This window comes from Marmota flaviventris, chromosome 3 (genome assembly GCF_047511675.1).
Source record: "Marmota flaviventris isolate mMarFla1 chromosome 3, mMarFla1.hap1, whole genome shotgun sequence".
Taxonomy (NCBI): domain Eukaryota; kingdom Metazoa; phylum Chordata; class Mammalia; order Rodentia; family Sciuridae; genus Marmota; species Marmota flaviventris.
The window spans coordinates 58,564,568-58,590,631 of record NC_092500.1 but is presented as its reverse complement, the minus strand read 5'-3'; the positions used below and the strand labels follow the sequence as shown (position 1 = coordinate 58,590,631).

Here is a 26,064-nt window from a genome sequence, read left to right as displayed (position 1 = left end):
CCTCCCATGGGCGGGATCCAGAATTTTACCAATCAAAAAGCTGCACGCCGGCATGTGCTCCGCCTCATCCCTCATATCCGCCACTCAGCAGCTCTGCAGCACCACCCTCATCGCTACCTCCCACTTGGGGGTCGACGTCTTGTTGGACCCGGAAGTGGCTTTGGGTCACGAGGCTTCGCGGAGGCGGTGGGTGAGTCATGCGCGCGCGCGGAGGGGAGTGTGAAGGGGGGAGGGGAGGATAGGGGGGGCGGGGATGATGCAATGTTTGGCAACCGGTGTCTGCGCGCGCACGCGCAGGGGACAACGAGGGTGGTGGGAGGTACGGGGGGTGGGGGAGAGGAGAGAGGGCGGGGCGCCAGCTCACGGCACCCAACGGCTGCAACGGCTCTCAACTGTGGCCGCCCCTAGGCTGCCTTGTGGAGGCTTATCGCATCTTGTCTCCCCCAAGAACTGCCATTCTGTCACCTAGCATTACCCCCATTTTACCTTCCCATAAGGGACTTCCATTTGCCTTGACCCCTCCCTAGATAATGAGCACTTCGGCCCTTGAACCTTCCTCCTTTGAAAGTTTGCATCCGTCCGCCTCGATTGACATCTGGAGTCTTCTTAAAGGGATCTCCTCTTTTAGCTTCCCAATATTTCCAAAATATGCCGAGGTACTGGAACCCCCTAGGTCGTCCTTTTTCACTTCTCTCAGAAAAGCACCCTTGCCCTGATTCTTGGAGTTTCTGACTAGCCCTGGATATTTCTAGAATTCATGTTCCTAATCTGAACAATTCAATTCTGTTTTCCCCGCTTTCACCCACCCCGCCAATGGTGCTCTGGTGCCCTTCATCAAGGATCACGACCCCTCCTTTCCATTGTCCCAGATAACAAGTCCTGTGACTCCCTGCTGAGGAGCTGAGCTGGGGCCTGCCTCCCAGGTGTCTAGGGTCGTGACCTCTACCGTAAAACCTCTCTACCTGGGACGTGCACGCACTTTAGCTCACGACTGCTTTGGACTGGGTTGCCAGAGTCTAGTCTCAATTTCCCCTGGCTTGCCCAGGGATCCTGACGTTCTCATTTGTAAATTAAATATAATGAGTGGCGAAAGTAAAACGAGAGAACTATGCACTTGGAGACAACTTAAAAGTAAAAAGCACCATGTAAAATATTTTTCTTATGCTTTGAAAACAGGCCATGTGGTGGCCTTTTACATATCCTGTCATACCCTCATGGGGGCAACCAGAGTTTGTCTAAGGACAAGTGTCCCAAGGCCGGTTGCGACTATTTGGTATAGTAGTGACAGGTCTTTGGCCAGGCTGTTCCGTTGCTCTAGACCTCCATTTCCCCTTCTGTAAATGGAGGTGGGGGTTGGTTGGACCAGATGGTCTCTTCTGGCCTAAAGACAGACCAGGTTGTCAGTGACAGGGAGAGGTCATGTGACTTGACAGGCCGAGGTCGTGTTGTGACATGTTGACCTGGGGAAGGCGGGTCAAGTCCCAGCACACTACTCGGGAAGCCTTTGGGGCGGGGCGGGGCAAGTCGCGACTTTCATCTTTTGGGGCCGGCCCCGCCCGGATCTGGCATTCCTGGCTCCCCCAACAAACTGTGGCGTTTGAAGGGGCCCCTCCCCGAGGAAGGCTGGGATTGGCCACCGGTGGCCTGGGAAGAGGCACAGATCCTTCCGCGGACGGCGGGGGGGGGGCCGCGTGGGGTGTTTGTTCTCTTGGGGATTAATGGGAGGTTGTGGGGGAGGGGTAGGCGCGCTCCCGCATGCGCACTGCAGCCCCTCCTGTTGGCTCGCTGCTGTCCGCTGGGCGGGGGCCCGGCCCCGCCCCTCTCCCGTCCGGGCAGCGGCGGCGGCGGCGGCTGCGGCGGTGGCGGCGGCAGCGACGACGGCGGCGGCAGCAGCCTGCGCGGTGCCTTCTGGGAACGGAATCCCCAGGGCTGCCCCTGGCCCCTATGGCGCATGCGCGGGAGGCCGCTCGGTGATCGGCGGCGGCGGCGGCGCTTCCTGCTAGGACCGGCCGGGGCTGTACCGGAGGCTCGGGCTCCACCGACCCTCCTCCCACCCCCTCCCACTCACCCTCTGGGCCGCGACTGCGCAGGGCGGGGCCGGCCGAACCATGGGCCGCGGTGAGTGCGGGGCCCGGCCCCCCCACCCCGCCCCTCCCCCTCCCCTTCCCCTCCCCTCCCCTCCCCTCCCCTTTCCTCTCCTGTCTCTACCCTCTGCCCCCTCCGCGTCCTCTCGGCCCCTTTCCCCGGCCCCATCCCTACTCCCCCGCCCTCACCTGCCCTCACTGTTTCTCTCTCTCACAGCCTGACTTCTGCCTTCCTCACCTACCTCCCTCAGCGCTTCGCCCACCCTCCGCCCGCCCTCTCCCCAAGTTCCTTCCTACTTCGAGCGCCTTCCCCTCCTCCCTAAACTGAAGGAAGCAGTCTGGGTGACAGGGCGCCTTGTTATGAGAGGGAAAGTTTGGAAGCCGTCAGTGTGGGGTGGTAGCGATGGAGAGGTTGGGGAGAATACTTGTAGGTTTGAGGGGCATCCTCACATATCAGAGGAGAACGCACTTGGAGCTAATTGGAGGCCAGCGGGACAGGAGGTTCTGGACCCTCATACCTTAGGCTTGAGGGAGATTCAGGAGCCTCTTAAGATCCTGGGAGAAGACAGAGTTGTGATTCTAACCTCTCTCAAACCCCAAATGAATTAGATCAGTGATTGTCTGATGGATCTAGTATGGGGGATCTTTGCTGGTACCACCCCAGCTGGCAATTGGGCAATTGTGGGGTTACAGTCTACATTTTATATGATCTTCCTGGGGAGGGAACAGCAGGGGCCAGAAACTGGTAAACTTCCTAGTGGCCTGTCATTATAGGAATTTGCCCACACTCTACACACAAAAGTGTCCCTAATGGGATAAAGGGGCCTGGCCCTTCATATGTCTAGAAATGAGGCTATGATTTTTTGGTCCATTGGAGTTCAGGCACTGATCCTCTGCCCTGTAGGGACTAGGCTTGAAAAGGATGGTTGTGGACTTGGCCAGCAGATCCCTGAGATTTTTATAGGCATTTACTCACATTATTAAGGATCTTTCCTTGAGAGTGTCTTGGGCTGTGGTGCTCTCAAGTTGGGCAGATTTCTGACAGTCCCTTCTCACTCCTTATGGTTGCAGGTGTGGGCTAAGCTGGCAGCCCCGGCTTTAGACTGGACCCCACAATGTTTGCAGAGATGTTCAGGTAGAGTGTTATGGTAGAGAACTCTTGCTCATTCTCCCTTCCAGCTTTCTGAGGGACTCCCCTTGCCATTGAGACTTCCCTTGAATTTCCTTGGGTCTGCTCACAACCTTTGCCTTATGGGAGTCCTCCCTCAGGTACCTAGCCCAGTTTAATCCTCCTAATGCCCACATGGATGTCTGTGTTATCAGGCACGCGGGAGCTGATTACACACAATGAATGGGGGCAATGAGAGCAGTGGAGCAGACAGAGCTGGGGGCCCTGTGGCCACATCTGTCCCCATCGGCTGGCAGCGCTGTGTACGAGAGGGTGCTGTGCTCTATATCAGGTGTGGATCTTCAAAGTTCTCCAAGACCTATCTGCCTAGTTGCCTGGGTTTTCTTTCTCCCACCCCTCTTCTCAAAGCTCTTCAGCATTTTTATTCTGTTATTTCTGTTATCTTGTTATTTTCTGTTTTATTCTGTTATTTCTGAGCTTTTGAATCATTCTCCCTTTTTTTTCCTTCTCATATCACTTATTTTCTGCCTTTCCTGGGAAAGTCTTTTTTTTTAACTTGGGAACTGTCCTTTAGGGAGTTATCTTCTGAGACATTGTCAGCTAACTTGATATTCTCTGATACTGTCCTCTCCCAGCCCAAGTGGCACAGAGCTGTCTTCCTTGGAGCAAACCCGGAGCTACCTCCTCAGTGATGGGACCTGTAAGTGCGGTCTGGAATGTCCACTCAATGTCCCTAAGGTGAGAGTTGTGAGGGGTTGAATAGAGTACAGGGATAAGCCAAAAGACTTAATGCAAATAACTGACCTTGGTAGCTCTCCTCACATGTTCCATCCCCTCAGGGTTGCTGTCTTTGCCTTCTACTTTACAGGTTTTCAACTTTGACCCTTTGGCCCCGGTGACCCTGGGTGGGGCTGGGGTGGGGCCAGCATCAGAGGAGGACATGACCAAGCTGTGCAACCACCGCCGGAAAGCTGTTGCTATGGCAACTCTGTACCGCAGCATGGAGACCACCTGCTCACACTCTTCTCCTGGTGAGTCTTTTGCTCCTTTACCAAAGACTGAGGAAAACCTAAGGGTGGGGAAGATGCATGGTGGGAGGGGCTCTATGAGAGGTTACATAGAGAAGAAGGAGTTAGGTAAGGAGCTGCTTAGTGAGAAGAGCAGGGGAGGTTGGGAACCTGGGGGAGATGGGACTGAAAAATAGAAAATAAAGTTTTTAGAAGGGAAGCTGCAGGCTGACCTTTCATTTCTCTTTTATTGCAGGAGAGGGAGCAAGCCCCCAGATGTTCCACACTGTGTCCCCAGGGCCTCCCTCTACCCGTCCTTCCTGTCGAGTTCCTTCTATAACTCCACTTAATGGGGGTCCTGGCTCCCTTCCCCAAGAGCAACCCTCAGTTCCCCAGGCCTTCCCATCTCTAGCAGGCCCTGGGGGACTCTTCCCACCACCAAGGCTTCCTGATCCAGTTTCTTCTGGGGGCAGCAGCAGCCCCTGTTTTCTCCCAAGGGGCAATGCCCCCTCTCCAGCCCCACCTCCTCCACCTGCTATCAGCCTCAATGCCCCCTCTTACAACTGGGGAACCACTCTCCGATCTAGCCTGGTGCCCTCTGACCTGGGCTCTCCTCCAGCCCCTCATGCCTCTTCCTCACCACCCTCAGACCCTCCTCTCTTCCACTGTAGTGATGCCTTAACACCCCCTCCCCTGCCCCCAAGCAATAATCTCCCTGGCCCCTCTGGCCCCCCTGGCCCTGCTACTCAGCCACCAGTGTCTTCAGCCACTATGCACCTGCCTCTGGTCCTGGGACCCCTGGGAGGGGCCCCCACTGTGGAGGGGCCTGGGGCACCCCCCTTCCTTGCTAGCAGCCTACTCTCTGCAGCGGCCAAGGCACAGCATCCCCCACTACCCACTCCCAGCACTTTACAGGGCCGAAGGCCCCGTGCCCAGGCACCCTCAGCTTCCCACTCATCACCCCGTCCCTCTCAGCGTCGTCCCCGCCGACCCCCAACTGTATTGCGATTGCTTGAAGGGGGTAGTCCTCAAAACCCTAGAAGGAGCCGTCCTCGGGCCCCTGCTCCTGTTCCCCCGCCCTTTCCTATTCCAGAGCCATCCCAACCAATTCTCCCTTCTGTGCTGTCCCTGCTGGGACTCCCCACCCCTGGCCCTTCCCACTCTGATGGAAGCTTTAACCTTTTGGGGTCAGATGCACACCTTCCTCCTCCCCCAACCCTCTCCTCAGGGAGCCCTCCCCAGCCCAGGCACCCCATCCAACCCTCCCTGCCTGGGACCACCAGTGGCAGCCTCAGCAGTGTGCCAGGTGAGTGTTATGGAACCTTTCCTCAGCCTTGGAGGATAGAGGCAGCCAGGGCATTTAGAGTAAAGTTTTAGAGAGCTCTTCAGCGGTTTTCTGGGCTGGTGCAGGGAGGTTGGGTTCTTTGCTGGAAGAAAAGGGCCTCCCTTAAGCTGAATTTCTTTTCTTTTACAGGTGCCCCTGCCCCACCAGCTGCCTCCAAAGCCCCCATAGTCCCTAGCCCTGTGCTTCAAAGCCCATCTGAAGGGCTGGGGATGGGGGCAGGCCCAGCTTGCCCTCTGCCTCCCTTGTCTGGTGGGGAGGCTTTTCCTTTCCCCAGTCCTGAGCAGGGCCTGGCGCTGAGTGGAGCTGGCTTCCCTGGGATGCTGGGGGCCCTGCCTCTCCCTCTGAATCTGGGGCAACCTCCACCTTCTCCATTGCTCAGCCACAGTTTATTTGGCATGCTGGCTGGGGGAGGAGGACAACCTCCCCCTGAACCCCTGCTACCCCCCCCAGGTGGACCTGGCCCCCCTTTAGCCCCAGGCGAGCCTGAAGGGCCTTCCCTTCTGGTAGCTTCCTTGCTTCCACCACCCCCCTCAGACCTTTTGCCACCCCCTTCTGCACCCCCTAGCAACCTCCTTGCCTCTTTCCTGCCCCTGCTGGCCCTGGGCCCCACAGCTGGGGATGGGGAGGGATCTTCAGAGGGAGCTGGGGGTCCAAGTGGGGAACCATTTTCAGGTTTGGGAGACCTCCCCCCCCTGCTTTTCCCTCCCCTTTCAGCCCCCCCCACCCTCATAGCTTTAAATTCCGCGCTGCTGGCTGCCAGCCTGGATCCCCCCTCGGGGACACCCCCCCAGGTGAGGATAGGGGGTGAGTGGGTGGGTAGAACAAGAAATAGAATCAGATGAGCTCTGGGAACCAAAGGCTTTCAGTTTCATACCTGAGTTCTTCCTCAGATGTTTTCGGGGGAGCTTAGTCTGGTTGGGGAGAGGATGGCTGGAAGAATGTAATCTATATGTATTAAGCATAGCCTGCCTCACTTGAGCTTCAGTCAGGTTGTGTGTATGAGAAAGTAGTATGTCTGTGAACACTTTACAAATGTTAAGTGCAATAACCATTCTTTCTTAGCCCTGTGTCCTGAGTGCCCCCCAACCTGGACCACCTACCTCCAGTGTCACCATGGCAACTACTGACCCGGGGGCCTCCTCTCTGGGCAAGGCCCCCTCCAACTCAGGGAGACCCCCCCAGCTCCTTAGCCCTCTGCTGAGTGCCAGCCTGCTGGGTGAGTCTGAAGGAGGACTCTTGGTGTGAAAGAGAGCAATAAAAATTAGGAGCAGAGGTTGGATGGATTGGGGAAGAACTTCTCTGACCTCTGGGTAAAGCCTGAAGAAAACAGGCTTAACCTAATTGGTTTGCCTAGGGAAGGACCCCTGACTATGATCTCTCAACAGGTGACCTGTCTTCACTAACCAGCAGCCCTGGAACCCTCCCCAGCCTGTTGCAGCCTCCTGGTTCTCTTCTCTCTGGCCAGTTGGGGCTGCAGCTCCTCCCTGGGGGGGGAGCTCCTCCACCCCTCTCAGAGGCTTCTAGTCCCTTAGCCTGCCTGCTACAGAGTCTTCAGGTGAGGGCAGGGATGGTATTTTGTCAGAATAATTTTCTAAAACTGGAAATTAAGGGCTGAGTTACGAGTAAGAAGGACTGTATTTGAGACTGAGATCTTATTTTTGCCAGCAGATTCCTCCAGAGCAGCCAGAAGCCCCCTGTCTGCCCCCCGAGAGTCCCACCTCAGCCCTTGAACCAGAGCCTGCCCGGCCTCCCCTCAGTGCCTTAGCCCCACCCCATGGTTCTTCTGACCCCCCAGTCCCTGAGCTGCTCACTGGGAGGGGGTCAGGGAAACGGGGCCGGAGGGGAGGAGGGGGACTTAGGGGCATTAATGGTGAGGCCAGGCCGAGCCGGGGCCGAAAGCCTGGCAGCCGGCGGGAGCCTAGCCGACTGGCCCTCAAATGGGGGACACGTGGTGGCTTCAATGGACAAATGGAACGGTCCCCAAGAAGGACCCACCACTGGCAGCATAATGGGGAGCTGGCTGAAGGGGGTGCTGAGCCTAAGGATCCACCCCTTCCTGGGCCCCATTCTGAGGACCTTAAGGTGAGTGCAGTGAGGGAGGTCCCAGCTCAGGGTCTCTGAGGAAAGCCTGGGACCCCCATGCCCTTTTCTCACTTTTCCCATACACACAGTCCATCTTTTCTCAGGTGCCCCTGGGGATAGTCAGAAAGTCTCGTCGTGGCCGGAGGAGAAAATACAAGTGAGTGTTAGGCCCACCCCTATATTGGCCTGGCCTTGTTGGGATTACAGAAATGTCCAGATAGTGTCTTGGTTTTCAAAAAGGGCAGATATTTATTTGAATATGAATAAGGATATTATGCCTTTACTATCCAAATGTAGAAAGTTTCCCACCCAACCTTCTGAAATTCACCTGGTGCTTGGGGAGCTGTTCCTGATCATCTGTGCCCCTTATTGCAGCCCTACCCGGAACAGCAATAGCTCCCGCCAGGATATTACCTTGGAACCCAGCCCTACAACCCGAGTAAGTGTGCATTTGGGTAGGTGTGGGTATGGGTAGGAATATGTAAGGGATGAGACAGGAGGAAAGGAGGCTTGAGGGAATGGGGAGAAAATAAAAGACTTCCTTATACCTAGGTGATTGATCACTTCTTTCAACTTCCCCTCTGGTATAGGCGGCTGTCCCTCTGCCTCCCCGGGCCCGCCCTGGCCGTCCTGCCAAAAACAAGAGGAGGAAACTGGCCCCATAGCAGCCATACCTGGAGCTGGATCTGACCCTGATTGGGGAGAGCTGAGTGCTGAGCCTTGGGAGTCCCTGCCAGCCACTTGCACCTGTGGACAGTGGGTGGGGGCACTACTCCCCACTCAGAGCACAAATGCAACCCCTTCCCCTACAATCCCATCCTGAGCCATTGCAGGGGGTAGGGAAGCTCATCCCCTCCCCCCCAAAGCCATGTCACTGAAAAGGCCTGGGGGGGTAGCATATGGCCCTCTCCTCACCAGGCGCTAAGGGGAACACCCCCTTCCCCAGGTCTTTTATTTAAGTTATTTTTGCACAAATGACTCTTTTATATTTAATTCGACTTCATTGCCTCCCTTCTTAAAGCCAGCAGGCTCAGTTTACAAACCTGTGAGCTACTGTTGGCTGCTGCCCTCCTTCCCAGTGAAAGGTACAAAGCAATAAGCATCATGCATCTTCCCCTCATCTCTCCAACACCCCTCTGCCTCTGGCTCAGGTTGCTCAAAGCACAGATCCCCTCTTACCCTTGTCCCCAGGTTTGAAACACATAGCCTCATTTCAAGGTGTAGCCAGGTTCCCTCTACTTTCCTCTGGGATATAAAAAGGGGATAAAGGGGCAAAGAGAGCCCTCTGGGTCTCTCCTCCCATACACACTACACTGCCCCTTCTCCCCCCCCCCCCAATCAAAATGCTCAGAGACGTTGTGATGATGCGACTGAGGATTATGCAACGTGGTCCAACCGGAGCGGCCAGCATGACCAGCTGTCCAGGGGCTGCCTCCTGCCTTTTCTTTTGTAAAGACAAGACCCTTGGGAGTTTTAATTCTGTTTTGTACTTGCCCTATGGGGCCTCCACTGCTTTTCTATGGGAGACACTCTTAATTTAACAGATGAGAATATTTTGAAACTCTGGCTCTGGCTCTGTACTCATTTTTTTTTTTTTTTTTTATTTAGTTCTTTGGTAAGAACAGGTTACAACTGAAATCCGTCTTCAGTAGAGAGTGGCTTAGATTGTCTATTGTGCCCTGAATGTCTGTGTCTCAGTGCTGCCTCTTCCCCAGGAAACATAGTAGAAGCTACACAGAGTACAACAGCATTTAATGGTCAGAAACAGTTGTACAATATTATAGTCAGCCACAAAAGCTGTGTTGGAAGCCAGGGCCCAAACCTCCCCCACACCAGGCAAAGCAGTTTTGGCCAGGAGCTGGCATGTAGCTGGGCTCATCTCTTCTTCCCCTGGACCTAAGGGGAGCCCACTTCTAATATCCTCCAGCTACCACTCTGTATTCATCAGGGGAGGGGTATAAACCCCACATGCAAGAAGAACCCTTGCCCCCAGTGTAAAATGGGATGGGATTTTTGAGTTATAATGAAGGGAAACCCTATGTACGCTGTTAACAGAGTTCAGGGGTTACTCCTGATCTCCACCTCCCAAAGGTGCTCACTTTCCCAGCTTCTTCATCCGCTCGTCAATGCTGGCAAAATTCCCCTCAACTGTGGCCAGGTTTTCACGCATGGTTGTCTGCACCTACAAAGTGGGGTAGAGAGGTTTTACACTTGTTGGGTCCAGGTGCTCACCTGGATGAGGAATCTCCAGAAGAAATTCTCTCAAAAAGAAAAGAAAGAAAAGGAAAAATAGCTTATGGCCCGCCAAGGTGGATTTTTTTGGTGTGTGATGGGGAACCAGGTATTGAACCCAGGGGCACTCAACCATGGAGGACATCCTCAGCCCTTTTTTGCACTTTAAATATTTAGACAGGGTGTCGCTAAGTTGCTGAGGCTGCCTTTGAACTTGTAATCCTCCTGCTTCAGTCTCCCAAGCTGCTGGGATTACAGGTCTGCACCGCCATACTGGAAGGGGAATGTTTACTGCAACAGTTTCCACGCTACTCTTAAAGTACCATGGGCCTAGCTCAAAGGTCTGTAGGACTCCTAAAAATTCCCACCCTGACTTCAAAATAGTTATCTTTTATAGGTAATGAGAACCAAATGAAATTTTGTTGAAATGAGGGTTTCTCTAGTTCAAAATTTTAGAAAATTACAGAAACACTACTATGCCAAGTACTTTATATGACTTTTCATTTATCTTAATGGTCCTATGATGGTCTCCCAACTTTAATGCTCCCTCCAACACTGAAAATAGTGCTTCCAATGCAAATTGAGGACTTGGTATGTGCTAGGCTTACTAAAAGAATGAACAAACGAAGGTGATGCTCACGGTCCAGGGTCAGAAAGGAAGTGGCAGAGCCAGGTTGGACCCAAGCCTACATTCTTTCCAATGCACTGTGCTCAGGAGCATCTGGAAAAGGACCCCAGGAAAGGTAAAGCCACACTGAGACACAGAGGTAAACAGTAGGTTTTATAAGAAGAAAGGTCAACTACCTCCTCACAATTCATCCTTATTGCTGAGGAAGGTATAATTTCCAAATGGAACAACAGGGGTTCATAGGTTAAGTAAGTTGTCAAAGGTCCCACACTGAAAAACAGTAGGGAAGATCAAACCAAGCCTCTGCCACAACACTGTGCTACAAAATAGGTTAAGGCAAAACCCTATGAGATAAAGCTGGAGAACCTTGTCTCTACATGCTGGAAGAAAGTGATATCAAATCAATAAAGGGGCACACACCTGGGTCAAGAGGGTGGAATTGTCCTTGAGAGAACTGGCAATCATCTGTTGGGTAGTATCCAAATGTGTCAAGAGTTGACCAAACTGCATGGCTACAAAAGAAGAAAGGTATGGTTGAAACTAGAATCCAAGTTGAGAGAGGGCAACCAAAGTGGTTCACTTTTCAACTCCTAGAATGACTGGAATCTAGCTTCTCACCTTGCTCATGCAGCTGTTTGATGGTAACAAGTCTTTGTACCAGCTCAGGAAGGGTGGAAGCGATGGGGCTCCAGCGCTGTATGGTTTCATATAGCTGGTGCACCTGGAGGGACATGACAGACTATGGCTGAAGCAGCCAGTGAAGAACCCTCTGACTGCTACTTCACTAGACTGAGGAAGGACCAACAGGCAGAGGGAAGCACTGCCCTGTTTCCCTCAGGTAATTAGAGTACATGGGAGGGCTGGGGATGTGGTTTAGTGATAGAGTGCTTATCCAGCATGTAAGAGGTTCTGGGTTCTATCCCAGTACCGCACACACACAGCTTATGGGAGCTGAGAACTGTGTTCTTATGCTTCAGTGTCAGCACTTGGAGAGAGAGCTAAGAGGGTTGAATGGTATGAAGCTAGAGAAGATACCTTCCTGACCTTGCTTTGTGTATCTGCATCCTCCACAGAGGCTTTATGCTTGGCAATCTCATTCACTTTCCCCAGGACACTCTGAAAGCATATTTTGAGGTTGATAGTGAGGGCATCTGGGCTTTCCAAGTCCCAAGTCACCCAGGATCCAATTTGCCCCCCATTTAATACCTGTAGCCGAGCCTCTACTTGGTCTAAAACTGCAAGGTCCAAGGCGCTCACCTTTGCCTGCAAGAGCTCTACAGTTTCCTAGGAAGGATGGGACAAGTGTCACCAAAGTAAAAGACTAAGAAGAGGCCTCTCCTATTCCACCAGAGTTAGTTCAAATATACCTACAGACCCCAAAGTAATTCTTAGACCCAACCTTCAAATCCCCTCTGTAATCCAATATTCCCATTCCTATCATACTTACCATAAGACAGGCTCCCTGTAGACCTGCAGAAAGGGGATTCTGGTGGGAAAGGGAGGGAAGAAATCAATTGTCCTTCTATCTCCACATGATTACTGCCTTCTCCCACTCTCCTGGTTCTAACACTTGATCCCAGTAACCGAATCCCTTTTCTGTCTTCCCAGGTTTGTGTGGAATGTTGTAGACCTTAGGGCTCAGGGTGAAAGATCTAAGTTTCAGACTAAGAATAGGAGAGCACCTGACCTGAGCATCCTGATCACAGCGTACAGTTGCCTCCAGCTCTGTCAGACGCTTCTCAAGTTCTGCAACCTAGGGGAAGGAAGGAGGTAAGATTTGCTATCCACCTCTCTGTTGCTAAGGTGGGAGGAACAAGAACCAGCTCTGTCTGTATGCCATTCCCCACTCCTGCCCCAAGGGACACCTTTCCCTGGACCACATCCCTAGCCACAATCTTAAAATCCTAACTGAAAGTAGATGGGCAAGGGAAATACTGAGAATGAGACATCAAGATGGCTCAGAAGCCTTCCCAGTACCCTCTCCCCAGGTCTGATCCTTCATAGGGATGCAAGAAAAACTATAGGGCCATGTCTCTCCTGGCCCCCCAATCAACACTATATATATATTTACTTTGGCAGCTTGAGAGAATTTGTCCTGCTCAGGCCGAGAATGTAGTTCGTAAGTGACGAGGCTGCTGTCTGCGGGGGTCCCACTGGTGGTCTTTCCCCCTGAACTCCCTTTGCTGTTCTTTGTTGCTTCCAGCTGCAGCAGTAGGCGCCTGGGTCAGGAGACCAAGTAATAATATCATGACTTGAAGGATGATTCTTTTCTTGCCTTAGCATAATGAACAGCTAGGTCACTTCTCCCCTTAGTTTCCCTGTTAGAAGCTGGCTGAGTCCCTCCATAATTCCAATCAGCAATAATTTCCAACAAAGTGGAGCACCCACTTAGCCAGAGCTCCATCAGGGTCAGTGAGGTTGATCGCGGCATCTGGTCCCAGCAGCTTCTCCAGGTGAGAAGCAACCAGCTGCTGCTTCAGGGATGCCAGCTGTTTAGCCAGTACCACAGGGGTTAGCTTCTCCTCAGTGGCTGACTCCTTTACTGTTGTCTGGTATGAAGAAAAAAAAGGTACACAATGAGGGGTGGCAGGAATGAATCAAGGGGAAAAAAAAGTAGAAAGAAAGATCAATAGCCTTAAGGATAAGGATGCCAGGCAGGGTGGTGCACACCTATAATCCCAATCATGAGGCTGAAGTAGGAGGATCATAAGTTCAAGGCCAGCCTGGACAATTTAGCGAGACCCTATCTTAAAAACAAAAAGGGCTGGGAATGTAGTCCAGAATATCCCTGGGTACTACCAGTACCCCAAGGGAAAAGAAGCCTTAAGGACAGTTGTGGCTAAAAGTCACTAGGATGGTTTTTAGCATAGTAAACTTCCTACATAACAACAATGAATGTAGATGTGTACTCCCAAACTCTGAAAACCCTAGTGCCCTTATCCAGGAGCTTAGGGTATATTTCTCTTCCTGCTGGGAGGTTCTCTTCTGTTATGTAAATCACTGCAGAGCTGAAGAGGAGAGAGTATACAGTTACCTTGATTTTCTCAACTTCAGTTGTCAGCTCTTGGACCTCATGCAGTAGTCGCTGGTACTTTTGCTGAGGTGTCTCCTTCACTGCCAGACCCTCTCCAAGCTAAAAGCAAGGATGGACGTTGATGTTATACCTTCCATTCAGAAAGCCTCCAGAATTTATCCAAGCCCTGGGCCTAAGTTATAAGGTATCATATCCCACACTGAATCCTCAACACCCTAGTAAAGAAGATGTGGAGATAGCCCAGAGGTCTGGAGATGCTCCAGAACAAACAGCAGGGGGGAAGAACATGGTCAACTGCATCCTGCTAGGTTCCTGAGGAATACAACCAGAGAAACTCAGAATCTGAACTATACTCCTCAATCCCCTATTAAAATGCCTACTAGACAGGATCACCACACCATTCCCATCAACACACACACACAACAAACCATCTCATATTCTCCGGATTCATATCCTGTCCTCTTGGTTTTTCCAATGCGATCTGAGAAATCTGCCAAGAAAAGAAGATAGGACTGAAGGCCTAACCTCAGTCCAGGGCAGTCATGATCTCAGGTGACTGTGAAGGATTCCAACAGAGATCTCCCTGAGGAACCCTTTCCCCAGAGCAAAAGTCACTAAGATATGAGGACAGGAGGCCACTTCTCACGCTTGTCCTCTAGGCATCCCCCTCACCCAACTTTCAGCCCAGTCTTACCAAGTCCTTTTGTCCCCACTCTCTTGTCCTTGAACTTGTCATAGGCAGCGTTGGGATTGACAATGATATGCTCCACACTTGTGCTTGTCAGCTCCTCCTGAAGAAATAGGTAGTTCAGGCCAGGGGTTGACTCATTCCCAGTCTAGAACTTCCTCTATCCCACAAAAATCCATACATACTAGGAGACTAGGCTCTAATGTTCCAAAGGGAAAGTAGGAAGAAGGGCGATTTTGTTCTAAACTGCCGACCCAGGCTCAACCTAGGAAACAGAAGCTTCCTGGTAAATTTGGAACCTCAGTTGTATAAATATTAACACTCTGATTCAGCTTGGAACAGAGGCAGCATAACCTCCCCACCCACTTTGTACATAAGCCTCCCTGCCCCCACCCCTCCCAGTTATCTGACACACACCATGCACTAAAGGTAAGAAACCAATCTGACCTCTCTTAACCTCCCCCTCCCAAAAGTAAATCTGCTTGCCAACTGAACAACCTCCCATTCTTGCTGGAGGAAAGCAAAAGGAAGGCAGGCAGACAGGCCAATAACTAAGTGCGAATATTAGGACTTTCAACCTACTAAAGGTACCAGCTCTTAGATAGAAAAGGAAGGCCAGCAGAAGGCTTAAGAAGGTTGGTTTCCAGACTGCTGTGAGGTCAGCCAATTCAGGGGATGGAAAAAAGAGGCAAAGGCTTACTGGATAATTTTCTGTGGGACATCTTAGTAAAAACAACAAGCAATAGCTGCTTATCATGAGCATCATGGGCAAGGGCCATATGTAAGCCCTGAAATGAAGATGCTGCACTGTCTCTTCACAGAGAAGCTACAGCACCTGCTTTCTCCCCAATCCCTTTTCTACAACCAAAGAGCTGAAGCTCTGCCATAGCAGAGGACATGGTTGAGAGAGTAAAAGAGACTATACCCTAGAAACTGAAGCAGAAGTTTCTCCCTTAATAGAGCAATTTTCTGTTCAGTTCCAATAACTAAACCAAGACTGGGCACTCCTGATTCACATCCCTCCTTCAGTCAGAAGACTGACAGCTCTCACTAGAGCACTGAAGGAAGGGGAAAGGAGACTCATGAGTCCCTTTCTGTTGGGGGAGGTATCTCCACTTTCCATAGGAGGAAGGCAAACTGACTCTTCTTTCCTTCACCTAGGAAAATGGTTCTTGACACTGGTTGCACATTAGAATCACTTAAAAAAAACAATTATTTTTTTAAGTGGTCTGGGCCCACTTTTTAAATTCTGATTTAATTGTTATGGAGTAAGGCCAACTTTATCCAGACAATTTTAAACTGCAGTCAGGACAGAACCTCTGCCTGTGTGGCTCTGTGGGAAGGGCAAAGGGGGAAATGGAGGTATATCACAGAGCTAGCAACAGATAGAGGAAGGGTCTGTCCTTCACCTTTGCTCTGCTATTAGAGAAGGAATCAGTGTGGATGTCAGCTTTAAAAATAAAGGGGGAATCAGGCATGGTGGTACATGCCTATAATCCCAGCTGATTGGGTGGCTGAGACAGAAGGATGCAAGTTCAATGACAACCTCAGCAACTTAGTGAAGCCCTAAGCAACTTATTGAAACTCTGTCTCAAAATAAAAAAAATAAATAAATAAAAAAGAGCTGGGATGTGGCTCAATAGTTAAGTACCCCTTGGTTCAATCCCTGGAACCAAAAAAAAAAAAAAAAAAAAGATAATAAGAATTATCAACTTTGATCTCTCTTTTTTCTTCAGAGGCTGCTAGATGTAAGGGCAGGAGTTATAGAGGTAGGGAAAACAAAAGGGCTGAATGCCGCACATGAAAGTGCAAATGATTCCCTCTTGAACCTTCTCTGAAAGGGGCTGGGTATGATTGCACAGGCCTGTAATTCTAGTTTTCAGGGAGGCTGAGATAGGATCACAAATTGAGGACTGAGGATGTAACTCAGTAGTGGAGAGCTTGCCCAGCATGTTTGAGGTTCTGGGTCCAAAAACTGAAAAGAACCACCCTCCCCAGCAAAAAATAACATTCTCTGAAATTATAGCTAAAGCACCCATTTGCCAAATAGCCGTGTGGTCTCTGGTTTCTATAAGCTGAGAAGAATTCGGGTTTAGAGTAGACAACCACTTATCTTAAATTGATAATCAAGAATATGCCACCTCTAGGGGCTGAGGTTGTGGCTCAGTGGTAGAGCACTTGACTGCTGGCATGTGTGAGGCACTGGGTTCAATTCTCAGAACTGCATATAAATAAATAAAGGTCTATCAACAACTAAAAACAATATTAAAAAAAAAAAAAAAAAAAGAATATGCCATCTCTAGCCAGGCATGGTGGTGCATACCTGTAATCCCAACAATTTGGGAGGCTGAGGCAGGATGTTCACAAATTTAAGGTTAACCTGAGCAATTTAGCATGACTCTACCTCAAAATGAAAATAAAAAGAATATGCAACTTCTTCCTGGGCCTGGTGGCACAGGCCTGTAATCCCAGTTACTCAGGAGACTGAAATAGGAGGAACTCAAGTTTGAGGCCAGCCTTGGCAGCATAATGAGATCCTATCTCAAAAAACAAACAAACAAACAAAAAATTAAAATTTATTTTTAGGGGCTGGGGTTGTGGCTCAGCAGTAGAGCGCTCGCCTTGCATGTGTGAGGTCCTGGGTTCGATCCTCAGCACCACATAAAAATAAATAAATGAAATAAAGGTATTGTGTCTAACTACCACTAAAAAATAAATTTTTTTAAAAAATTTATTTTAAAGGGTTGAGGATGTGGCTCAATGATAAAGTGCCTGCTTATTATGTACAAGGCCCTGGGTTCAATTCCCAATTACACACACACACACACACATACACACACACACACACATACATACACACACACACACACACACACACAAAGAATATGGGGCTTCTCCCCATGAAAGCCCCAATCAAGGCCACTTTAAAATTTTTAAGTCCTTTTAAAAAGAGGAATGGGCTGGGCGTGGTGGTGCATGTGCTTGTAATCCCAGCAGCTCAGGAGGCTGAGGCAGGAAGATTGCAAGTTCAAAGCCAGTCTCAGCAACTTAGGCCCTAAACAACTTAGCGAGACTCTGTCTCAAAACAAAAAATGAAAAGGGCTGGGTATGTGGTTCAGTAGTTAAGTGCCCTATGTTCAATCCCTGGTATGAAAGAAAGGAGCGGGGGTGAGAAGGAAAGGAATGAAAAATAGGGGCTGGGGGTGTATCTCCTTGGTAGAGTTCCTGCCTAGCATGTTCAAGGGCCTGGGGTCTATTCCCAGCACCACACAAAATAAACAAATAAATAAATAAGGAATGAGAGGTATAACCTACAGATCAAGGAAATAAATCATAACCACCATCTGTTAAGTTATTATTATAAACAGGTGCTATGTAGATGAGAACCTACATTCTTATTTATGTTTCTAAGTAAGGAAAGTGGGGGAAAGGGGGGTAAAAAATGTCCCAACACTTGAAAGGTGAAGCTTCACTAGAAAGGTGAAGCTCAGAGATTCTGGACAGTCAGAGAAATAAACAGTACTTTTCCCTGCTATATAAATATGACCTGGACAGGACATTGGCATCCTCTGTGAGCCTCTTAAAGGATATGGCCTCAGGGGACTCAGGTGGGCAGCACACAATAGTTCTCCAGTGGCATCTGCTCCACCAATGTCTAAAAGACCTGGGGCATGGGTTAGGGGTAGTGTCATTACAGTGACCTGTGAGACAGGAAAAGTTTGTCAGCTGAGTATAGGACTGAATAGAGGGATGAAAGATTTAGTAGAAACAAAAGGACAGAAAAATAACTGCCCATACAGCACACCCCGTTAAAAAGCAGATGAAAGGTCAGGCTTCTTACCAGCTCCTTGTGGATTCCCCAGAGGTGAGAAAATCAAAAGAGTTAAAAGGAGAGGGAGTTGGGGAATGGGGAGGAGGGAGGGGAAAAAAAGACAAAATTATTATTAGCAAATTGTCACATGCACTATATGACAGTATTTAAATATACAATACCACAGGGCCCCAGGGGAGCCTAGCAAAATTTGGGGGCCAAGAAATTTTAGCTGGGGTCATCATATACCCCAAGGAAAATAAGACCATGACACCCTTTCTTCTCTAGTGGTGAGGATGTCATGAAGCTTTGCTATTAACAACAGCAATCTAGTATCATCTGAGAACTGGGAGTTAGATGTTAGAAGCTAGTAGCATGGAACAGAAAAGTGCAAGAAGGCTGAGGTAGAGGGGAAGTTGTAGAAATGGCAGAATATGGAGCAGAGGATATGGAGACTCTGAGGACCTGTAGCTGATTGAAGGTCCATAATTCTCAAGGGGGAAGTTTACCTTCTTAGTTCATGGTCTAAGTCTTCCTGTCTCTTGGTTTCTTTACTTGTGAAAAACTGGACATTTGGATGGCAGAATTAAGTCAAAAGGTACTCCTATGGATGGTCTAATAGAACTTTAGGCCAGGCAGAACAAGATATGTCAGGTACTGATGGTGATTATAAGGAAACATGAAGTACCCAACTGCAGTCTGATTCTTATTTTCCGCTGCCAGAGAGAGGCAGGGCAAAACCTGGTCCCTCTCACAGCCTAGTATGTATTCATCCTGAGTGGTTGGTAACTCACCCTGTAGCTCTGAGTGATGCTGAGAAATTCTGCCATGATATACTAGCACAAACAGCCCAGAGGACACCAAGCTTCACAGCTACCAGCCTATGAGTATAACATGTTTTTCCAACCCCTTGTTCACAAGTCTCACAGGGGATAGAGGAGGGACAAGGGGGAAGGGTGAGAGTATTCTAAAAAGGCCTTATTTTAGTCCAGGCCACAGAGATAAGGTCTCCATTCTAGACAACATTGGTTTAAAACTGCTGGGAGGGGAAATTCAATTGCATGTTCTGCTTTTGTGGAGCTCTGCTGATAGGCAGATGGAAGGAGGGAAAACTGAGTATGGTTACATATACATAAAAAACCCATGGTGGGAGAAAGATAAGTGCTCCCTACTCCAAAATCTAAGCCAGATACATTGACCCTCAACCTTTCCAGTACCTAGCCAATGCCAGGATCCAGCCCAGGCAAGGCTCCTCTTTTAGCCCAGGGAAGAAGTGGCTCCAGGTCCTGTGGTCTAGGCTGGATTGTCTCCACAGTGGGCTTAAGCACTCACAAGTGCACACATGCAGACACACAAGGGAGGTACACATGCTATGCACTATTTCTCTGACTTGTCTCACCAAGCTAAAACCAGCAAGGGAGAAACTCAAGGGGTTGGGGGGACAATGGGCCATAAACTCAAGTTCAAACAATAAGGAATGGGCAGAATGGGGAGGACAGAAAACTCAAAGGAAAAGGAAAAGTGGTACATTGTTTTTAGATATATACACCACTTCCAGGTCAATCTTACGGGTGGGTTGAAGGATAATGAGATTTTGTGCAGAATTTCTATTACTTGGTGTAGTAATAGTTACCATGGAAACCTAGTACACCACAATCACCTTGATAGAAAAATTCCAAGTGCCCTGACTATAAATACCAGTTTACCTGGTACAAGACTCTCAGTCCCTCTCACTAATGGACTCCCAGACTCCCCAGGGCTCTTTGACTAAGTGTCTGGGTCACAGAAGACAAGATCTGAGGTTCTAAATCAGGCAGGGAAGTGACCACTGCTACCCCTGAACCTCTTCAGGCTCTACACCAACATTGCAGGCAGGGAGACTTCAGAACCATGATGACAGGGAAGGTGGAGAGAGCCACAGAATAAAACTGTCCAGGATGGACAAATGCAATGCTGACCATTCATCCATTTCTAAAGGAGGGGTGCAGAAACAGAAAGACTTGCAAAAATACAACACAAATTATCTTAGAACTGCAATATAATACTTCCTTCCCATCCTATGTACGTTTCTCTAAAGGCTTAGCATGGGAGAATATTAACATGAGGATTCTTTCCCCAGGAATAATCCCATATAACTAAGAAGGCAAGACTTTGGCTGTTCCTTGTTCTCTGCCCTTGTCTAGAATGTCTCAAAGTCATTCCATAAAAATCTAATTCCATATAGTCTCAAGAAGAAAAAGGCATACCCTTGCTAACTCTGATCCCTAAATGCCTCGTTTAAAAGCATCATAGCCTCCATGTTTCTATCCCATCCTCCACTGGACAGTTTTATTCTTCAGACCTCACAAGGGGGAGAGACAATGATTTGTGGATCATAGTTGTTTTTCTAAACCTTGATTAATGATTTTAATAATAAGGCCAGCAGGCTCCTCAGTGACCCAGCTAGGGACTCATTGGAATTAAAAATGATTAGCTACAACAATTGCACAGTGGCAGAGCATTGCATGCGAGGTGGCAGATGAAAAAAAACATGCAGAGAAGAAGCACTGAATGGTCTTACTTGTGCAAACTAGTGTCCAGGCAGGGTGGTGAGGAGGGAGGATGGGGGAAGCATTAGGAAAAACTCAGGTTAAGTTCAAGTGCACCAACAGTCAGCGAACACAATCAAGCATTCTCTAGATATTCTAAGCTGTAAGAAAGAAAACCTACTGTTTTTCATCTCAGATTGGGGAGTATCCAGCAGCCTCTGCTGGTACCCTACCAAGCTTTGGCTAATTAACTCTCCATTCTTTTACATAGCATTGGGGGTAGTTACACAATAAAGGGAGAAACAAAATCATAATTTTAGTGAGACTTTCTTAAACTTATTCCTCTTGCTCCAGCAGTTCAAAAGCCATGAGCAGAATGCCTCACTGACCCAAGGCAGGCTGTGGGTCTGGGGGAAGGCATTCCATTTGGGAACTAGTTTTCCTAATAAAACATTTTAAGAAAAGTTTCCAAATAAGCCTGCTGCTCTTCAACCTAGGAGTATCTGAAATGCAGAGACCTTCCCAGATCATGAAGGAAACGGTGAGTCTGTACAGTTTTCTTACCTACTCTTATTTTAGAATATTCTACTTTTGGCTAAAATTGTTTTAAAGGGATTTTAGGAGAAAAATCCCTGTAGAAAAACTAAAATCTTCTGCTACTTTTTTTTCCCATTTCCCCCACTATGGGAATCATAAAACTTTTATGTTTATCTAGCAATTAAGATCTTTAAGGGACATTAAAAGACATTGTTTCCTTCAGTAGTCCAATTTCTTCTGCAGTGAAGAAATCAGAGAAAGGAGGTTAAAGGGCAGTGAGCATCAACACTACTTGATAATCCTTTTCAATAAAAATTTGAGGGCTGGAGTTGTGGCTCAGTGGTAGAGCATTTGCCTGGCATGTGTGAGGCCTTGGGTTCAATCCTCAGCACCACATGTAAATAAATAAAATAAATGATCCATTTACAACTAAAAAATATCTTTTAAAAAATAAAGTAAATTAAAAAAAAATCTGGAGACTCTCCAAAATGTTCCACAAGAAGGTGGCCATATTGGTGTCTCCAGGGAAGGGAACTGAGTGGTGTTAGCCAGGGGTAGGGGACAGACTTTTCACTACCCTACCTTGAATTTTTTGTTTTGTTTTGTTTTCTGTGCATTTATTATCTATTTTTAAAAATAATAAAATTAGCTGGGCATAGTGGTACATAGTTGTAATCCCAGCAATTTGGGAGGTTGAGGCAGGAGAATCACAAGTTTGAGATCAACCTTGGAAACTTAGTGAGACTCTCAGCAATTTAGCAAGAAGCTGTCTCAAAACATCAAAAGGACTGGGGATGTAGCTCAGTGGTAGAGCAACCCTGGATTTGATTCCCAGCATCAAAAAGACAAAAGAAAAAAAAAATGCTAATAAAATTAAAGTTGAATGGTGGTGTATGCCTGTAATCCCAGTAGCTCAGGAGGCTGAGGCAGGAGGACTGCAAGTTCAAAGCCAGCCTTAGAAAGTTAGCCAGACCCTGTCTCAAAATAAAAAACAAAAACAGAAAGGGGTTGCTGCTCAGTGGTAAAGCGCCTCTGGATTCAATCCCTGGAACTGAATAAATAAATGAACATATGTAAATAAATAAATAATCAAAGTTAAAATTAATCTGGAGACCAAGGCAGAGAATGCTGTTGCCAGGCATTAAGAGGTAATTGAAAAACTCATATATCATATGCACTGCTACTTGTGCTAGGTCTCAGGCAGGTAGGTGATAAGGGGATAGGTTGCTAGTCAGAAAGCAGGCCTGGTGGATACAATGTTTCTGGCTGGCTAAGAATACAATTCACTGCTCTTTTGAGTTGCACATTTACTTCAGTATTAAGAGCCATTTATTCAGTTGATTTCCTGAAAGTTGTTCTCCTAAGACCACTGGGATATGCAGGGGCCAGATATTAGCTGTCATCAGGAAACATCAGGCTCCAAAAGCAGCTGAAGTTCTCCCCATTCCACCTACTAATCTCTAATGACAGAGAGTCACTTAGTTGAGCCTCAGGTGATGAAGGCAACTCAACTCCTTCTGTATTTAACCATCCAGCTCCTAGGCACCTCTACACTGGCATCCTGAGCAACATGCCACAGGAGATAAACTTTGTGGTGTGCCCTCCCCAAAAGTCACTGTACTAGTTGCTACTAAAATAGACTGCTCTGACATAGAGGGGAGAAAAGAGCCACATATTCAGAGCTACACATTCAGGTTTTCCACACCTACAATGGGCATCATCTTCCTTTTATTAAGAGTTATTCAAGTATCTTCAAAAGGAAAATGAAAATGTAATTTTTTCTTTGAAAAGGGGACTGATGTGACAATTATCCATTTGTATCACAGTTAAGTGACAAAAGGACAGAATTCTGTTCATTATTTCACCATGAAGGCTTGATATTTTATAGGCAGAGCCCAAAATATAAGGAGAACAATCTTTAAACTGTGGTAGTACAGGGAATTCCTCAGCATACACACTGCTACCTTGTGGGGATGGAGACAGGTTCCTCCCACACTGCTACCCTCTTGGAGTGACAGGTGCAGTCAGGTCCTTGGGCAACATCATATGCATTATCTCCAGATATTTAAGCTTGGGGGACAGACTGACATGCCAGCAAGAACAGAAGCCACAAGGAACATACCACTGAGAGAAGGAACAGGGAAGGTGTTCCCTACAATGTAGGAAGCACTTTCACATGGGGAACCAAATAAGGAATAAGTGAGTACGCCAAGCCATACATTATAAATCAGCAACCAGCAATTCCCAGAACTAACCAGCCCCACAGACATGGCCACAGGACTTAAAGACACACCAACTGGGCCATATATTGAGACTGTTCCATGACTTATGGTCGGGCCTTCACTGATATTTCACAGCATCAATGTGACCCCAGCCCAGATCTCTGTGGAAATAAAACCTAAAACATATATACTATAAGAAATGCTTATAGATCTTTGTCTTTGTTGGCACTTACAGAGTTTTATTATATTGATTTCCATTCAATTTCATTTTTTTCTTCCTTATGTTTTCTATATGTATCCATCTTAATTCTTCCATTATTTCTCATATGTATCCTAATCCCCTCATTAGTCTGGGGCTCCTTGAGGGAAGGGACATTTCCTCCTCTGCATTGCACAAAAATCAACACAGGTGCCAGGCGTGGTAGTGCACACCTGTAATCCTAGAGACTTAGGAAGTTGAGGCAGGAAGATCAAAAGTTTGAGATCAGCCTCAGCAATATACTGGGGCCCTAAGCAACTCAGTGAGACCCTGTCTCAAAATAAAAAATGCTGGGGATGTGGTTCAGTGGTTAAGTGCCCCTGGGTTCAATCCCCAGTACCAAAACCCAAACAAATCAACACAAATTGAACATATTCAATAAACAATGCTAAGCGCTTTTCTCATGGTTAAAATGTATCTACAGCTAATTCCCTCCTCCTCAGAGTTCTTGGATGCCAAAGTGCTGCCATGACCTCTTCTCTGCTGATATGAAAGGCTTATGTTTTCCCTCAAATTTATTTGGCTCTACCCTTATCTTTTTAGAATCTCCAAATAATTTTCTTATTCCTTGACCAATGAACACTGGATATTCACATGGAAGAGTATGTCTCTAGTTTAAAGTCTAGTTCTTGGTAGGTTACTAATGAACACATTTGAGTGAAATAATAACAAAAAAGGCCTACTTTCTACTATCAAACAGATTATATATGCTCGGGCTTTAGGACCCATTGAAATGGGTTAGATCCCAAAAGCCTAATTAAGTTACTAGTCCCAAATGTAATAGTTTTGAGATATTTCAATTTTATTTAAAAGGACCAAGAATCAGGGATTTGCAAATAGATCTTGTTAGCTGTAATTTCACTGACTTGACTCTCCTTTGGCATTGCTTGTTGGTGGCTGCAAGCTCTGCAACCTACATACCACTCAGGCTGGGGTTGGCATACCCACTTATTGTGGTCGCTTGCCAAAGTAGGGAAAGGATCTATGAGGGAAGAGAGGTCAGAGTCCAAGGAATCCTGAGGCAGCACATAGTCTTACCGCATCAAACTCTGCTTGATCATCCTCAGGTAGGTCGCTGGTTTCATAAACATCTGGTTCGTTCCTGGCCTGCAGGTAGAAGCAGTGACCACCCAACCTCACTACCTAGCATCCACCAACCTCTTACCCAACTCCATTTGAACAAACTAATGGAGAAGGCAGGGTTCTGCGATACCAGGATTCTGTTCTTTCTTCTCCATCTGCCTTACTAATGGCATGTCAGTTCCCTTGTCTCAGTGAAGTGGGGGTGACAGCGGGTACAAATGGGACCTAAGGATAAACAGTGAATGTGATAACAAAGATGTTATCCTGAACTTGGACAGGAAGGGTCCTTGGTAATCATTCTGTCCAAGATAGGTGAGGACCTTCCTCGAATTAGGCCCCTGTGATATGGGTTAAGAGTGACTCAGGACCTTAATTCCTAAGGTTCTGTGCCCCAACCCCCACCCCGAGAATGCAGGCAGGGGAGCACCAAAGGGGGGTACACTCCAACTTGTTCATGAGGAGTGAGGGGCAGACATAGGTCCCCCAAAAGACAGAATTTCCATGGGGCACAAGAAGGGTTCTGCCACAGTAAACCTCTTCCTTTGGCAGGATGAAGACCGTCACCAAGTTGTCTGGTGAGTATGTCCAGGGTAGGGATGGGGGGCTTATTGGGAGATTTGGGGGAGGCACGGGTGGTGTTGACACGGATGACAGAAACACTCGGGCACAAGTGGTAAACACCCTGACGATTTCTGGGCCGAGAAACCGGCGACTGCCGGAAAGGGGGCCTGATGCGCCGTCCTACGGCCAGGCCCAGTCAGGTCAGAGGAGTCCGGAAGGTGCTGCAGCCGGTCGGGGAGAGAGCGGCAGGAGCCCTTGGGGCGGAGGAGGGGCTGCAGGCGGGAGGGGTCACGGGCTGGTTTCTGTTGGGGGTCCTTGGGAGGTCGGGGGCGCGGTCCTGGGGAGCCAGGGCCGGCCCTGTACTCACAATGCCGGGAAGGTCGGCGTATTTAGGGTCCGCCATGGCGGCGGCGAGGCGGGGCTGGGGGACCGGAGCCTCGGTGGAGTCGGGGCGGGTGATCGGGTAGGGGAGAGATTGGGTCCGGGTCCCCAGCTAAGGCGGCGGCAAAGGGAGCGGCAGAGGAGCGGGAAGTCTCGCGACAGGAGTAGCACACCAGAAGGGTAAAGCAAAAGTCGCGAGAACACCCCGCTACCACACCCCTGGAGACGGTGGGATTGGCGAGAGCGAGGCCGAGCAATGAGGTAATGGCGAGGATCGTCGCCTAGAATTGTGGGATATGTAGTCCTGGCTTTCTGGAGCTTGGGTGGGGAATGCACTTTAGGGAGCTATTTCGTTCAACTTATTTCCTTTAATTTTTACATCAAGTCTGGGAAAGAACTTTTTTAATTCCCGTATTAGACTCCCAGGAATTAGTGACGAGATAAAATCAAGTA

General features: G+C 48.5%; 2 protein-coding genes across 10 annotated transcripts; one reads left to right on the top strand and one right to left on the bottom strand.

The window, feature by feature from the left end:
- Positions 1-111: 111 nt before the first annotated feature.
- Positions 112-9,213, top strand: Mbd6 (methyl-CpG binding domain protein 6). Of its 8 annotated transcripts, none has more exons than XM_027926161.2 (13): positions 112-190; positions 3,156-3,219; positions 3,408-3,544; positions 3,849-3,951; positions 4,082-4,244; positions 4,477-5,526; positions 5,695-6,356; positions 6,628-6,781; positions 6,951-7,120; positions 7,231-7,647; positions 7,737-7,804; positions 7,945-8,086; positions 8,238-9,213. In XM_027926161.2, exons 3-13 carry the CDS (start codon positions 3,432-3,434, stop codon positions 8,310-8,312), a joined length of 3,117 nt encoding a protein of 1,038 aa, XP_027781962.1. In that variant the 5' UTR covers positions 112-190; positions 3,156-3,219; positions 3,408-3,431; the 3' UTR covers positions 8,313-9,213. The 8 variants fall into 8 exon arrangements, with proteins under 8 accessions (XP_027781962.1, XP_027781955.1, XP_071465829.1 ...); XM_027926154.2 differs by lacking the exon at positions 112-190 and adding an exon at positions 1,851-2,118; XM_027926169.2 differs by lacking the exon at positions 112-190 and adding an exon at positions 1,852-2,118 and having other exon boundaries at positions 7,234-7,647.
- A 169-nt stretch (positions 9,214-9,382) lies between these two features.
- Positions 9,383-25,789, bottom strand: Dctn2 (dynactin subunit 2). Of its 2 annotated transcripts, none has more exons than XM_027926294.2 (14): positions 25,598-25,789; positions 24,625-24,693; positions 14,236-14,332; positions 13,970-14,031; positions 13,542-13,640; positions 12,896-13,056; positions 12,579-12,726; positions 12,195-12,260; positions 11,955-11,993; positions 11,714-11,791; positions 11,543-11,623; positions 11,126-11,228; positions 10,928-11,019; positions 9,383-9,829 (listed from the first exon to the last, which is right to left on the bottom strand). In XM_027926294.2, exons 1-14 carry the CDS (start codon positions 25,631-25,633, stop codon positions 9,743-9,745), a joined length of 1,218 nt encoding a protein of 405 aa, XP_027782095.1. In that variant the 5' UTR covers positions 25,634-25,789; the 3' UTR covers positions 9,383-9,742. The 2 variants fall into 2 exon arrangements, with proteins under 2 accessions (XP_027782095.1, XP_027782102.1); XM_027926301.3 differs by having other exon boundaries at positions 11,552-11,623; positions 25,598-25,788.
- Between the last annotated feature and the right edge of the window lie 275 nt (positions 25,790-26,064).

Coding starts and splice junctions, on each gene's coding strand:
- Dctn2 (XM_027926294.2), bottom strand. CDS start 25,633: ATGGCGGACCCTAAATACGCCGACCTTCCCGGCATT. Junction 11,792..11,954: donor TACAGGGAGCCTGTCTTATG/GTAAGTATGATA, acceptor CATCCTTCCTAG/GAAACTGTAGAGCTCTTGCA. Junction 11,020..11,125: donor CAAACAGCTGCATGAGCAAG/GTGAGAAGCTAG, acceptor CTTCTTTTGTAG/CCATGCAGTTTGGTCAACTC.
- Mbd6 (XM_027926161.2), top strand. CDS start 3,432: ATGAATGGGGGCAATGAGAGCAGTGGAGCAGACAGAGCTGGGGGCCCT. Junction 6,357..6,627: donor CCTCGGGGACACCCCCCCAG/GTGAGGATAGGG, acceptor ATTCTTTCTTAG/CCCTGTGTCCTGAGTGCCCC. Junction 7,648..7,736: donor CCCATTCTGAGGACCTTAAG/GTGAGTGCAGTG, acceptor CCATACACACAG/TCCATCTTTTCTCAGGTGCC.